At 38.1% G+C, this 17,003-nt stretch overlaps 1 protein-coding gene across 1 annotated transcript in view; it reads left to right on the top strand.

Annotated features, from left to right (window-relative positions):
• The first annotated feature begins 8,888 nt into the window (after positions 1 to 8,888).
• The window catches only part of LOC140932276 (potassium channel subfamily K member 3-like), a 73,357-nt gene continuing 65,242 nt past the window's right edge, over positions 8,889 to 17,003 (top strand). Inside the window, exon 1 of the mRNA XM_073381898.1 lies at positions 8,889 to 9,102. Within this exon, the coding sequence (XP_073237999.1) occupies positions 8,889 to 9,102 (214 nt within the window). The remainder of the gene's footprint in view (positions 9,103 to 17,003) is intronic.

The following is a 17,003-nucleotide window of genomic DNA, read 5'->3' as shown; positions in this document are numbered from 1 at the left end:
AAAACAGGCTATCCAAAGTACTTTTAGATCACTAGAAATGTTTTCTAAGTGGCGCTAAAAAATTTATATCTGTTCGGTCATTCAAGGACAAGTCTTTTCGAAATTACAAGGGCTTCAGTATTATTTTCCCGAAAATTTTAGCTGCAAATTAAAGCTTTACGAAAGGTTTCGCTTCTCCGAACAGATATTTCACAGAAGACAGTCGTTGGGTGCCCCTGGTATATGCTGCATTTCCCTGAAACCTGTCAACAGCCAACAGTTAAGGATTTTCTACGCCCCCTCTTCTTTCACGGGGTGAATAAACTCACGTGGTAATGAACAAGACACTTGATATATACTTCATATTTTATGACGGTAAATTACTCTTACTGAGCACTCTGCAGTATGAAGCTTAGTTCTTGTGGGCATGACCCACTAAACCTGAAAACAAATTTAAATAAAGAAATGATCGTCGCATTTGTAATTGCAATTTCAGCAATTGCAAATACCCCTCCCCCCCCCGAAAAAAGAAATTCAACGGGATTCGAACTTACGGCCTCCTGCCATTGGTTCGAACCCCGTTGAAGCCCAGAAATTTTGTCGCGCTTATTTGCAATTTCTTAAAATGCAATTACCACTGCGACGATCATTTATTCATTAAAATTTGTATTTCCACAGTTCAAATCATATTCATACTCTGTTAAAACAAAAACAAACAAAAAGAATCAGGCCGCGGTTTGAATCAGGGCAAGTCTGAATGTTTTCATCGCGAAAAGCCGAAAAGGAAAACGAAGAAATCTTGCTTCATGGAAGATCCATGCTGAGATCCTGAACAAAAATTACAGCGAAAAACTTTCCGTAATTGTTCAGCTGTTCCTAATAGAGCTTTTTCTCGATCACTTCAAGTGTGATGGCAACGTTAAGCTTTCATGTGTATTTCTCAAACATATCGGATACTGCTCCCAATGCTACGATTACCTTTGGCACTACCATAACTTTCTTCAGCTTCCACAGCCTTCCCAAGTTTTTCCGAAGAATTTGGGACTTCTCTTTTTTCTTTAGTTCTTTGTCTTTTACTTGTCCATCTCCAGTGTTAACGATGTTGATGATCTTGGCCTCCCTTGTTGCCTGCTTATCAAGGAAGATGATGTCCGGCCTTCTACCTTCAACAACCTTATCACACTGTCCATTAATCAAGTCCCGCAGTACTCTGAAACCCTCACTTTCTACCACTCGCTCTGTGGCATGTTAGTAGCAATTATTTGCCCTTTCCAGTTCGACCTTCCCACGTAGTTGCAGGTGCACATACCGCGCCACATATGTCATTGTCATGTCGCTTGCTTGCTGTATTCACTACTTAGGTTAATTTCCCCTTTCCTTCCGCACATTCTACAGATAGGTGATTTTAACTTTTTGTAAGTTTGGAACTTGATACAGTTAGTTATTAAAGCTTGTTGTTGTGCACTGCACATCAGTACTTCTGTACGTCCCTCGAGGTCCCCCTTCCGCAACCACTGCCATGTTTTCTTCCATTCCACTCTTGTCATGTCTCTAACATATTCGCTCATGCATTTGTTTTTCTTACCACTTGTTTTTCATCATTTTCTCTCTCTTCACTCTTCTAATATGTTCCCTTGGATCCTTTGCCGCATAACCTTTACTGTTTCTCTACCACCTACTTTCCTAATCAAAACCTCGTCGGAATTCCTTACATACACCAATTTCAATCGTTTGCTTCTCCACGGACACAAGCTTTGCAGTTACTGAATCCTCCGCCCCCTTTCTTCCTTGATAGATAATATTCTTGCAATATCACTCCTGAGATGCAGCTCCTTATTCATCGTCATTACTGTCTTCGTCTTCCTATCCATCTTTTGTAGTTCATTCTGATCACGCCTCCACCATTTCTTAATGAGCCTCAGCCTTATCATTATTATTATTCTGCTTATTATTATTTAACAACTAATGAATGAGGCTGAGTATCTTATGAAGAATTATGGAGATCGAAGAGGGTGTTATCCGTCGAGGCCGTAGGCCGAGGCGGATAACACCCTCCGAGATCTCCATAATTCTTCATATGATACGAAAGCCGAATTCAATAATTGTTTTATTATTCATTCAAAATAATTCCTGGTTTAAAAATATAGGTAAAACATGGTTACCTCCATCGATCCATCGATGTTAAGTTTATCTTCGATAGTGCGCGTTTAGGGTTGTTCAGCTCCTCAAATATTCTCCAAGTAGTAGACGTCGCCCTTCGAGTTGTCTTCTTGCTGTTCTTGCCATGTTTTTGGCTGTTATTTTCCCTATTTCTTACTCTTGAAACGAATGAAATGTCCGCCATTTTTGTTCCCACTACAAAAACAACTCAACCTCGTCCCCAGGTCTTCTCGGTTAACAGTGCATTAACCTGCAAAAACGCTGCATTTTTGACGTCAGTTCCTCGCTAAACACAAAATTCTTCCAAATTTAGTCATCAGTAACTGGTTATGGCAAATTATGCGTGTGCTTTTAGCCAATCAGCATAGGGGAAATAATTTGAATGAATAATAATGTTATTTATTACTTTTTTTTACTATTGCTCGACATTATTCTAGATTTTTACGAGCTAATAGCCATAATATCTGTTGTATCTAACACCCAAGAACAATAGCCACCTCTAATCAGGTCCCCTCGGGAAAAGTAGTGCGTTTATTTGCATCTTTATTTTTCAGTTAAGTTTAAGTTCCAGAATTATTTAGTAACTTTTAAGTTTCACCTAGTGGAGTACTCATCGTGCAGTTTTTTCCTGCATCGGCAGAATTTTCTTTCTCCATGGTTTACAGTGCTACACAATGTAAGTTTTAGTCCGTGTTTTAGTTTCCTTTTCGGTTTATTTTAGCGGTTTTACATTTTGTAAGTTTATTTTCTATTCTAATTTCAGTTTAAACCAACCAATCATCTATAAAGCCATTAACATTAACTTCATAGATATCCATTTTTGTTGTTGCGTTTGAATGCTGTCACATACCGTAAAGAAATAAAGTCGCCTTCGTCAGTTACAATAATATATAGATTTAGCCAGGACTAAAAGCTAATCTCCCATTAATAAATTTATAATTTAAATTAAACAATAAACTTGTAATCCACAAATCAGTTAACTTAAGGGCACATTCATGTGACTTTTGAGGGAAAGGCTAAGTTATTTTAGAGTGAAACATCTTACATGGAGTTGATAGCCTTATATGTGCACCCACAAAATAGCAAACATCTTCGATCACATTCAAGAGCCATAATGGCTCTTGATCACAGTAGATTAGGCCTCGAAAACAAATTCTTGGAAAACAAATCACGCCGAATTTTTTTGCGTTTGACAGGTTTACTTTACAAATTTTTGCCAACAAATCTGGGGGTGTGTAACCAACCTTTTATACTTTTTGTACAACACATCTGAGGTGAAACAGTACTATCTATCATAAAGACCTCGGACAGAATGCGGTATTTAACAGTTTTTCAAGATAAATTGCACTTTGTCAATATTCAGGACGATCAGTCGTGCGGGTTTAGCGAAACCGTTAAAAAATTTCCAAAATCACCCATACGGCCAGCCGGTTCTCATTTCTAGCGCGAGCTGTCAGTGTGGTAGAGTGTTTGAATGATTTTTAATAGAGTAAAACTTCAACATAATAACGAGTTTGTTATTATTATTTTTTGTTATTTAATGGTTTCAGTTAAAACGATGTGTAATCTTATAAAGCGTTTGATACGCGCGACACTTTTGAGTACTCCTGCAAGCGATGTTCATGAACAATGAAAACAAACGGCACGTACAAGCGATTAAAATTGCAAGAGAGACTAGTAACCAGGGGGGGGGGGGGGGGAGGGGGGGTCTACTTCCCATACATTCTCTTAAATGAAATCCAAACGATGTTCTCACAACTTTCAAAGCGATCAGTAAGGTTCTTGCCAGCGGATTTGTGTACTAATGATGCGCATTACGTCAAAACCATAAATCAACAGTCTTGAGAAGAAACAAAAGCATGGCGGTCGAAGGCGGGACACTAGCAGCTAAATACAGGAATTGCACCGACCTGTGATTGGAAGATAAAAATAGTATGTCAGTGGCGATGACGTGACAATTCGTTACGTTAGCCGTTTCAAGAGTAATGGTTTTTACACGAAAAAGACAGTCCACAGGAAAATACAATATAATATTAAATATTTCTCAAAGACAAACAGTGCAGTATTCTTTTGAAGTCGGCTGACTCGCTAAGAGTCAATGTCTTATCGAAGTTGAAGTTCAACTGTCGCAAATCGGATAACTTCACTGAGTGATTCTGAGATGAAACCTTTTGTCTGCATCCACATTGATCTTAGATTTTACTACTTACATATTGAAGAAAAGCCATAAACAGAGCTTCAATGTCCACGTACACCCGACTGAACTTCGGTGCGATTCCTGCAGATACCGCTGTTCATACTAAATGGAGGAATTGCACCGGACGCGTTCTCGTCCCCAGAGTCACTCTAAGTTGTAACAAAAGAGCACGTGACCAAGAAAGACGGGTTCCGGGAACGAGAATACACCGGACGCTCATTGGTCGAATGCGCAACTTGGCATAAATTAAATAGCCGCGGGAAACTTTAATTGATTTTCTCGCGTTTTGATTTTCGCTTGATAGGACAAGACTTAGGCCACTGGAAATAACACATCACTTGTATTCGAAGTTAAATTATACTGAAACAGGAGTTATAGGATCCTGGCTAAAGGTCATCTAAACCTCGGGCTGATTTTTTTTTTCTTTTACTGCTTGACTTTACAAGTGTAACATGCTCTCCTTGGTGAGTATATCGAATCTGAAATACCTCAGCAACGTAAAAATAATGGTCACCTAAACAGCCTGGTTAAATCCCATCATGTCCTTTGGAAGAAACAAAAATCCCCTTTTCAGCAAACCGAATAATCATTGCGTTTCAGCACGTAGCTGCGAGGACCAATTGACCTGCCATAGGGGGTGGGTGGGGTTGAGTTTTCGCAGAAAAAATTCTGTGAAGAAACTAAAGACGAGTCAATGCTTGTTTTAAGCTAATAGAGTTACATGTCATGTTTACTCGCAAAATTTAGGGAAAAGGCGGTCCACCTGTAAGAGTTTGCTGAAATTAGCTCTTGTATTTACACTTTGTGTACCTGTGGATAACATTTCTACATTGATTTATATTTTTTATTCATTTTTTTTTTGGGGGGGGGGGGGGCTGGTGGGGGTAGTTGAGGGCAGTCAATGACTAAACACTCATCTGAATGAATCTGAACTCTATTCCATGCAGGCTGGTGACTGGCAAAAGTGCAGTAAGCAAGTAACCTCTTCTGCCCTTACCAGGCATACCAGGAGAGAGGCCTTTGAATTCAAGTTACCCCCCACAAAATCCCCTCGAAATGCTGATGGTGATGTTGTTGTGTCAGATTCTCCAAGAATTACAACAAACCCCTTTTCATTGAAAACAATACCACCGTTTAGTCTGTTAACAACATGGGATAAGCAGCTAAGCTTCTGGCAGAAAGAAGAGAAGGGTTACTATTATCTGCAGCATGGCTCCCAATGTTTCAGCATATCTGATATTAAAGATATGTTAAAAGTACATTATGCAAGGGATCTACAAAGGGCCGTCCAAGCAGAATTAAACTGGTTTTCAGAATCATACATTAAACCACTGACTGTCCAAATGTATCCTCCAAAAAGTTCCATAAAGAAATTTCAGGAAATTCTATACTTGAATCCTTTTGATTATATTATTCCAAACTATGACATGACACCAAATGAAGTGGCTTCTCTCTGTGTCACACGATGGGTTTTAAGTGACCTTCTTATGTGGATGGCTAAAACATTAAACAAAGACCAGTCAGATTTCTATTGCTGTGTCATAAATTCAGTGAATGAAGTGGAACGTTTAGCAACAAGAAAGTTGCAATCAAAACACCTGAAGGGCATGATTCATTGCATGCCCTCCAACAACAGCATTAATTTTTTTAATACAGACCTTTGTCGCAAGACTATATTGAAAAGGGATCGATGTCTTGTCGCGGTTTCAAAAAAAAAAACTCTGGGGACGAGAACGCGTCTGGTGCAATTCCTGCATTTAGTATGAACAGCGGTATCTGCAGGAATCGCACCGAGGTTCAGTCGGGTGTACGTGGACATTGAAGCTCTGTTTATGGCTTTTCTTCAATATGTAAGTGGTAAAATCTAAGATCAATGTGGATGCAGACAAAAGGTTTCATCTCAGAATCACTCAGTGAAGTTATCCGATTTGCGACAGTTGAACTTCAACTTCGATAAGACATTGACTCTTAGCGAGTCAGCCGACTTCAAAAGAATACTGCACTGTTTGTCTTTGAGTAAAAACCATTACTCTTGAAACAGCTAACGTAACGAATTGTCACGTCATCGCCACTGACATACTATTTTTATCTTCCAATCACAGGTCGGTGCAATTCCTGTATTTAGCTGCTAGTGGCGGGACTGTTTCTCACTATTATATTTTGGTAATTCGCAATTTTATTGATTTTATGTCGCTTTTCAGACATAGTGTGTGGTTTTCTTTTTCTGTTAAACAATTTCCCTCCGCAGAGTTTGGAATTCGAATATGCAACATATAGCTCCGTATAGCGGATAAGAATCACCGAAGAGTTGAGCTATAGAGCAGTGTTTTGCTGCAAACCTTAGGAAAGTTAAAGTCGCTTCAAGGTACAGAGCTTTCAGTAGTAGTTGTGATTTGTTTATTAGGATCGTTTTGAATTTTAACGTAGGATTCAAGGTGTTGACTGATCGTAATAAACGAAGTGAAATATTTTGAAGTGTGGATGTTTATTCAGTTATGATATGTAGAGCTGTAAGCTCATATTTAGAAAGCTCTCTGAATATACTTGCTTCCGAAAAATTTGACACTTTCTCCAGTAATTTTTATCAGCATCAAGTTATCATTGCCCTGCAAAAACGATGTAACCTATAAATCGATCGAGCGCGTTGTTGTTGGTTAAGATCTGTTAAACACGGCTGCGTTTAGTTTCCCCCGCAATTTCAGTACCGAAAGACAAATACGATATGCAAGAAAAACAAAGATGCATGATATTATTTTTTTCAATTTTTTAAGGATTTCTGATTTCCTCTGCCGGTTCGCTTCTTGCTTCTAAAAAGTCTAAAAATATTTACTGTGGGAAAAAGTGCAATTATCCGCTGACCCTCACGCAGGGTGACCGCTTTGCAAGTTGTGAGAGCATCGTTTCTCGGTCCCAGACCTCGTCTCTTCCCCCCTGCTAGTAACAATCAATAAAAGAAATATAATTCGGTGAAACATTTACAGAGATCACAATTTTCATTCACGAAGACAGTTATTAAAGTGTATCTAAAAATCCTGAGTTTTAAGCCGGTATTTGCTTTTTTCAAAGATGAACGCGAAACAAGAAAATCGCTCAAAGCTTTCTTTTACAGCCACAATTATAACTAAATATTCTTTCGAACGTTTTCTTTCTATTTGCGGTGAGAAAATGTCTAAAGGCTTTTTAAAGTTCTGTAAGCTTATATTTTTTATGTTTTACTTTAAGCCGGCCTCCCGGTGTTTGCTTTTTTCAAAGATGAACTCCCCGAAGCAAGAAAATTCCTCAAAGGTTTCTTTCTACAGCCAAATATAAAAACTAAATATTTTCTTTCTATTTGCGGTGAGAAAATATATCTGAAGGCCTTTTAAAGTTCTGTAAGCTTATATCAAACCTGATACTAGGTCAGATCATTGACTCAAATCTTACAGACGTACATAAACTTGCCGCATAAACTGTGCTCGACTTCATGAAATTAGATATAACAAAAACAAACATGAAATACAATAATTACTCAGGCTTACTATTCGAGACTCAGTTCCTTAAAGCTATCAAGGAAGGCCACAGTTGCTTGAGACCTTTGAACCTTCTTACGCATTAAGCAAGGTGAAAAACGAAAACGATGCCATCCGAAATCGGATTACCGAATTTTGACAAGCGACACATTTCTCAACCAAAAACCTAATAAAAAAACCAGCCATGAATAACAGAAGACTAGTGATAGCAGCTGTATTTCATTTTGTACATCCAACGGATCATCCAAACGGTCTTCTTATAGCTGGATTGTGTTTCATGTCAGCAGTTGTTGATGCTCTGGTACCGTCAGGTTATACCCTGTTTTGACAGCTGTCAATTGATCACAACAATGATGTGCAATATCAGGTTGCAGGTTCGCAAACTAGCTAGAAAGTGTGAGAGTAAACATTGGTTTCCCTGTGCTGTGGGCAGACGATCGCTCGCTCGCTCGGTGTACGGTCACATGATTACCAAATTTTCTGGGATGGGTAGATTTCCCTAGCCATGGGGCGCCGCTCACGCGCGGCGCTGGAGCTCCGCTATCAATAATTTGTTTGCTATTTTTTATGAAATTACAGACTGACATAGGGGTTCAGGATGCAGCTGCTTTCTTTCAGATAGCTAAAACGACGTAAGCTTTAATCTTCATTGAGTGCCATGATGTAAGCAGTTTGTATAGCCTCCAGCAGTTCTCTCTTGTAAACAGCACCTGCAAAGTTCCGCTGAATAAGGTAAGGTGTCGATTAGCATAGTTAAAAGGGACATTATGCACCAAATTAATCCATTGGAGCGAGAATATCCATTGTGTTGTAGGTTTGAGAAAATTTAACATATGGATTATTCATCCCTTCTAATGTTAAACAAGAACAACACATAATTCGACGTTGAAGGTCGCATCATTGGCGGAAACATTAAAAGCCGACTGCCGAAAGTTTTCAAGCGCTGAAATGTGCACCAGAGCAAAGTGTAACATTAGGAAAGAGTACTTCTCCTTCGGCTCTTTTTATCGATATTCTACATGCATGGAGGGGGGCTTCTTTTCATGGCGATAGAACAGGAACCTGCAAAAAAGGAGAGCGATAATATCTTTAGAAAGATTGAAATTTTGAAGAAAAATGTTACAAGTAAATTCAACATGAACGAAGGACAGTTTGTAGAACTTGCCACGATGTTGCAGCTGTTGAATTGTTCCAGGATACCACAGTGGAATTATGATGAAGCAGTAAGCTTTACAATGCGGCTTCTTACTACGATCGGTAAGCATATGAATTGAGAAACGTTGAATCAACTTTGTCTTCTTTGTCTCTGCGGGGATGCCTTAATTAAGGTGTTTCGATACAGTTTTTCTTACGCTACTTAAGAATAATTTGAGTCATTTATAACGTTTTTATTAAATAATCTATCACGGCTATTGAAAATTTAAGGTTTGAAATATATTTTCGTTTTAGTCGAATTTAAACATACAGAATTTTTTACTTCTTACGGAGATTGTTTGCTAAACACCAAACTTTAAGTTCCCAGTGTTGGAGTCTCAGTAGCAGGTCTAGATCACACAAAATTCGGCTTTTATCAATTTCAAATTTTTTTGTTTATTGTCGTTATAGTAATATCGATTTTACTTAAAATTCAATCCATAGCCAATTACTGATGAAAATTTTATGGCGATCGGACAAGGTGAAAACCACTTTTAAGGCGATTGAAAAATATGGGTATGGCCTCTGAAAAACTGTATCAAAAAATCTTCAGCGGTGTTACGTTTTTGAATTCAGAAACTTTAAAGATGTTGTTTCACCAACAAAGCCTGTTGGTCAAAGCAAAATACAAAGGTGCCACTATTCAGCGATATAAAACTGTTCTAGTGAGGCCTTAAACTGCTATTTAAAAAAGTAAAATCCAAAATCCAAGCTTTCGCCGATCAACAGCATGATAAGGGAAAAGAGTTTTCTACGTTTAGAGTGCTAATCCCCTTTCTTTTTAAGGTCCCAATACGTTGTTTGTTCTACGAAATTGCCCTTTTCACCAAGTGATTAACTTAAATCCTGGACAATTTCATTCCAACTCACATGACTACGTCGGAGCAGCCAGACAGTCTTCTTATCGCTGGATTGTGTTTCATGTCAGCAGTTGTTGATGCTCTGGTGGCGTGGGTTGAAAGACTTAATGGTTGCCAGCAAAACTGTTGTCGCTCTCAGAATAACATTACTATCGAACGTGATGACGATACCTCAAGAAACTCGATCAGTAATTTGGGTTTTGAAATGCGTAACAGACAGGAAGAAGATAATACAATAAGAAGTCAAGAAACAATATTTTAGAGTGCCAAAAGACTTGGCCAGTGCAGTTTACAAACCTTACGGCTAGCATAATAATAATAATAATAATAATAATAATAATAATAATAATAATAATAATAATAATAATAATAATAATTTGATAATAATAAAAAATAGTAATAATAATGATGATGAAACTGGTAAAAGTTGAAAGTTGAAGCAGTGATTTTTGCCGCCCAAGAACAGGCACTGAGAACAAACTATGTAAAGTTCAACATAGACAGCATCGCTCCGGTATCGCGAGGTCACGGGTTCAAACCCCGTTGAAGTCTTGAATTTTTTTCAGGCTTCTTTACGCAATTGCATAAATTGCGTTCACTGCGACGATCATTTCTTCATTTTCATTTCATTTCCGCAGTTCATATGAGCCGTTTATTTCATATATCATTAACATAGACAAGTCCATGGACTCCCCGCTTTGTAGGTTGTGTGGCCAAAAGGGTGAAACAATAAATCATATAATTAGCAAGTATAACTGTTTGGCGCAGAAAGAGTACAAGAGAAGACATGATTGCCAGGCTGGTCCATTGAAAGCTCTGCTGTAACAATGGGTTGAACAGAAGTGAGAAGTGGTGTGAACACCAACCGGATGGGGTAGAGGAGGATGAAAGATGTAAGATATTGTGGGACACGACCATCCAGTGTGACCATATTATTAAGGCCAGAAGACCCGACATGAAAGTTGTTGAGAAGGAGAGTAACAAGGCAATTATTGTGGATATTGCTTCTCCATATGTTATGAAAAGGAGAGTACAGAGGTTGAGAAATACCAAGATCTGAAGAAGGAGATTAGAAAATTATGGGGTATCAGACGTGTGGCAGTGATACCGGTAGTGGTTACTGCACGGTGCAGTGAGCAAAAGATTGGATACATAGATTGACAAGCTGGGGATTACCATACGGGTTTTCTGCAGAAAACAGCTTTTTGGGGAACAGTAAGGATCTTAAGCATTAAGGAAGGTATTGGAAAGTTGAACGAGGATTATTAACACAATGGACCTGTGGCCATTGGCTATAACTTTCTCCCTTGGTGTAATGTTAGTACAACATCCACCAGAACTAAAGCATTTCATTTATAGTAATAAGAATGATAATTAATAATAATGATAATAATAATAATAATAATAATAATAATAATTTTTTTAAAAAGAATTTTAAGCTTTTTATTATTATTATTATTAAATTAATAGATATTATTATTAATATTATTACAAAACCTCAATTAAAATCCTATTTACAATCAACCTGCTGTTACAAAAAATCTAATTAATTCATCCAAAACACTATCTACAATTCCATCCGTTACAAAAGAAACCCCTCGTCCTTCATTAGAGAACAAAAACAATCCTATATATTATAAGTGAAGATAAAAAAAAACTATTCATTTACAAATTCTAAAAAATAGAAGTAACTTAACCTTACATAAAAGAAGAGGAAATAGATATAGTTAATAATAAAAGTTCAAAATTCTATAAAATTAAGAGTTCCATTATGCAGAGATATTGAGATCCTGCAATCGAATTATACTAATGACGGCTAAACCAGTGTCCATAAAAAGCCCTAAGTATAAAAGCATATAGACACGTATTTCAGATATCCGCACTAGCGACATTTATTTTACAGTCTAATGATAGCTCTAGCTTGCTACGAAACGGCGTTCGCGAACCTCTGACGGATGCATGTACCGATCTTTAGAGTTCAAACGAGATCTGTGTCCTGAGCCAAGTGATTACAACATGATAAGGCTCGGTGTCTTTATGAGCTATCTTGTCTGCGAGATGCTTTAAGAACCGCTGACACTCGTTTCCCATTCCGCCATTGGTTCCAAACACTAAAGGCGTAAACGAACCCATTTCTACATCTAACACCCGCTGCTGGTACTTGCGCTTCTTCTCTTCTTCTTGCTCTTTGAACACTTCCGATGTTGGTTTGCTCTGGTAACACTTGGAGTTGACGTGCGTAACTCTAACATCAAAAAATGCCGTAACTCCTCTTGCCCAGAAACCTCCCGCTTTGATGTCCAACCTTGCCTCAGAACTTGTAACAGCGCTCCTCAAATGAAATATAATAATAATAATAATAATAATAATAATAATAATAATAATAATAATAATAATAATAATAATAATAATAATAATAATAATAATAATAATAATAGTATTAAGTCGGGCACTGGGGTAGGACAGGTTGGACCTCAGCCTACCACGGGGACATGGACGACCCCGCCCACCAGAGTCTGGGGTGACACCTTTGGCAAGTGTTCGCAACCCCACAGCCACCCCTGCTAGGGTTACAGCACAGGGTAGATAGGGCTCTGTAAAACCTCGGTCGGTATTCTATCTAGTGGTGGCACCACGAATAATAATGCTATCTCTCACCTATGTGATGATAAGTATGTCTATTGCGGATATGAGTAACGGCGTGAATGGGACTGGAGTCTTTGACGAAGGTGCCTCGCCCGGCAGGGTTGCTGGGGGACAGCAGCCAGCACCCGGTCGTTATCCTGCTACTGCTGTTCAAGAGAGTGGTTCGAGAAAGGGAAGAAGGAAATGGTCAATCGAGGAGAATAGGGTTTTGATGGAATGCTATTTTAAGAGCATCCCGGAGAAAAGAGGGTACCGCCAGAGAATGCTTAGGAAATCAAGGAGAAAAGTGGTGCCAGTGGTTGTAGGTGCATTGGGTTCAGTGTCAAAGAAGCTGGCAGGTCACTTGGAGCAACTAGGAATTAAGAACCGAACAAGAACGATGCAAAAGTCGGCACTCCTCGGATCGGCACATATCCTCAGAAAAGTGCTGGAAGTCTGAGGTCTCGGGATGAGACTTGACTGGATATTTCTCCCCAGGGAGAAAATCCCCTGTGCTAAATTTTACATAATAATAATAATAATAATAATAATAATAGGTTTTACAGAGTATCAGAATTTAATAATATTCTAAATTGGCTTTTTAAGTAGAGAGATTGATATCATTATGTATTTTAGGATCGTATTAGGTTTCGTATTGACCTTTTTTTACTCCTAAGTATAGCTTCTCAAGTGGTGTAGGTTACGCTATGCGCCCTATACTACTCATAATGTGGACAGCATTCCAAAGTTTCATACTGCAACATAATAAAAACTAATAATAGGAAAAATGATATGAAGAAGGTGTTGTGGAAAATGGTGAAGTGAAGCTACTTTGGGATTATGAACATCCAGTGTGATAACGTCGTTGAAGCAAGAAGACCTGACGTCATCGTAATGAGCAAGAAGGAGAAAAAATGTATCATTGTTGACATAGCTATTCCAGGAGATAGTAGGATACATAAAATGGAATTTGAAAAAATCGAAAAATATCAGGATTTGAAATGGGAGGTTGGAAGAACGTGGGATCTAAAAAACGTGGATGTAGTACCGGTTGTTGTAGGGTTATTTGTTATGACTTGCTCCCTTGGGATGTATGACGGCGTGAGAACAGCCAAAGCTCAGTGCTAAGGGACGGACCATTAGAAAAGTTATGGGGGGGGGAAGGGGGGCGGGGAATTTTCGAGCCGCGGGAATTTTTTTTCTTTAATGTTTCCCGTGAATGAATATTTTTTTTGGTCAAGATGTTGTGCACGAATTTTTTTTTTTCCTTGAAGTAACACTAAACTAAAAAAATATTAAATCATTCAGTTGTTCACATAACCAAGGGCATAATTTAAATATAGGCTACCTGGGCACGTATGCGAAAGTAAATTGATACATATTCTAAGGTACAGTTCACAATAGCCTTCTATACACAAGGTATCCTGTATTGTACATGCATTGGTACTGCGCAGGTTTATTGCATTGCTGAAATTTTACATGTAAACAGCATTATAAATAAGACATTCTAAAAGAGTGTACAGTTGACTCTCTCTTAACGGACACCTCTATAAGACGGACACCTCTGTAAAACGGACTCCTTCAGTTGGTCCCTGGCTCTCTTTACTCCTTTTATTTGACTAGCAATAAAAGGGGGTGGTAGGCCTACACGACTTTTACCTCATGCCAAAATGCTGCTTATTCCAATAAAGTTGTTTTTATCTGCTGGGTAGATTATGCTCTGGAAGGTTCTGCATTTATACTGAGCAAATGTGATTTTAGTGCTACATGAACTTACTATGGAGATTGTGACTCAGTAAACTCCAGCCTAGTGTTTTTCTAAAGATAGTGTGAGTCTTTTGACTGGAGTGCGTAGTTCCTCCCTTGGTAATAGCTTTGAATAAGATTAACAGTCTTTAAACTGTTTTGTTATTGCCACAGTTTGTGATCAGGCAAGACCATGGTTTCGTTTCTCCTTACGAACCTCATCAGTTGCCGGGTTGTCGGCGTTCTGCGTTCAGTGTTTTGCATTCTGCAATATACCCCTACCATTGACAAATTATGATATATTCTTACCATATTGATACGTTAAAGTTTTTGTTTATAAAATACAATTATGATGATGATATTGTTATTATCAAGAACCAGAACGGAAATTGTCTAAAAATGTGTGGTAAAAATAGATAAATTTGACCAAATGTTTAAAGTCTTTAGGCTGCTAGTCTGAAAAGAACATGTATCTTTGAGTTAGTTCCATTTATCTAAAAGGACCGGCAACAACTGTAAAAACAAAATCTAAGAAAATAGATTTTTTTATTATTTTTATTTTTATTTATCTGTTGCTTGTTAGAAGTACCAAGAAATAATATATATTCTGGGTGTTTCTGGGTGTTTCCTTCGATTTGTGGGGAATACTCACTGTAAATTAAAAAGATCTGCCCCAAAGTGTCAATTCAGCCCTGCAGGCCAAAGTGTGGTTCAGCCCTTCCTGGAGCCTTTGGAGCACAATTTAGGCCAAAAAAGCTCAAAAGGCTATTCCAGCCCACGGTAGGGCCCATTTCAGCCCTGGAAACAAATCAGCCCTAGCTAATTGGACTGTATTGGCCCTGATTTAAGGGAGCCAAATTAGACCCAAAAATAGGACTGTATTTTACTCACCGAAACGGCCCTGTTTTAGGGCTAAAACAGATCTTTCTGATTTAGAGTGCTCTGATTATTGTTATCTATGGTATTTAAAAGAAATGATTTGTTCCACATATTATAGATATATAACACAAAGTAAGGAAATGATAACCTTATAAGATGTTGATTTTTTATAATACATAGAAAAGTATAATTAAATTTATTTAAAGTTATTTAATAATCATATCTGAAATTGACAGCTATTAAAATTTATGATAAGCTTACAAGCCTTAGATATATTTTTTTGTATCAGGTATGATTATTTACAAGACCAAAATTCAGCAGGAAGTTTATTCAAAGGGCTGATGTTTTGCACACAGTATGCTTTCCTGCCTGCCTTCTTGAGATGTGTGGAAGGCCAATGCAGGAATTTTTTTCCTGGTCTACTCAGCATGCATGAATTTTTTTTCACTTAATTTTCCCTTGCATGAATTTTTTTTTTGTACTTCGCCCGCCCCCCCCCCATAACTTTTCTAATGGTCCGTCCCTAAATGGATAATGATAATAACAATAACAATAATAATGATAATAATAATATTGATAGCATTAATAATATTAATAATAACAATAGCAATAATAATAATGATAAATTGTACGACGGCTACTACTGCTACTACTACTCCTACTACTACTACTACTACTACTTACTCGGCAGTGTTTTTCACGCAAAGGCTATTGGGGTCGAGGAAATAACTGAAACATTTAATTTAAATATAACATAACAAGGTTAAGAATCTCAACTGGCAGGAGGTAAACCTGTTAACGATTCAGTCTTTCATTAACTTGAACCACTACTGCCAAAACACTACGGCTAACTAAGAAGAGCAATCTATAGGCCATTTGCACGATAACGTGTTACTACTAAGACCATAATTCATTTCGTTTTTCTTTTCATATTTAAATTTGGTTGTCCCAGTGAGGTTTAAATAACGAAAGCCTTAATTTACACAAGAAAGCAATACCTTGAAGTTAAGGCACCTGGTCGTAATAGTAAAATCACGCCATCGTGTAAATAGCCTATTGTGTTTCAACCCAAAATCTCGGAAATTTCGTTGGTACATCAGATGAAAGAAACCATTTCGGGTTTGGTCCGACCGGAATATTCCAGACCAGCTTTGAAGGTGTGCCACTTTGACCGGCCTGGTCATTTCGGTCGGTTGGGCCGAAATGTCCCTTTCCCTTACTTGGACAAAATTGTTGTCCTCAGTACCACTCTTTTGTATCCTGCTTACCAGAACAATACCAAACGCGCGGTGGCTTTGGTGTGGTCTGTGCAACCGGAATGTAACGTTCCATTGGACATGTGAAATTCCGAAATTTCAAACCAGAATTTTCGTTGAATAGAAAGTGCACTAGACAACAGGCTGAATTTTGATGCCTACATTTGTGTTAAAGTGGGGGGAAGGAGGTGGGACAAGAAAATGCACTCAACAGGTAAAAAAAATACGTTAAAGCACCAAGGAAGCACTGTTTCGTGCCTTTAATTTGTTAACCTTTTTTTTGTTGCAACCAAGTCTAGCACTATTATGAGGCTAGAAACACGAGCAAGGTAAATAAAGTAAACGAGAGCGCCCTTAAATTCTTGTACAAGGTCAATTCTTCGCCCTATCATGCTTTGTAAAAGATGATAGGCTTACGCAGCACATGAGAAACCAGTAGAATCCATGAAATGTTAGTAACCATAAACAATTGTTTTCAAGGGGGAGCGCCGGGTGGAATAAATAGTTTTATTGATTTCAGAACGAATAGTCACAACCAGCGGTGTTATAAATGTATTCTCTGTGCCCTGGGTAAAATAGCACCAATTAGGCGCTAAAT

Source organism: Porites lutea, chromosome 3, assembly GCF_958299795.1.
Source record: "Porites lutea chromosome 3, jaPorLute2.1, whole genome shotgun sequence".
Classification (NCBI taxonomy): domain Eukaryota; kingdom Metazoa; phylum Cnidaria; class Anthozoa; order Scleractinia; family Poritidae; genus Porites; species Porites lutea.
This window is presented reverse-complemented; position numbering and strand designations above follow the sequence as displayed.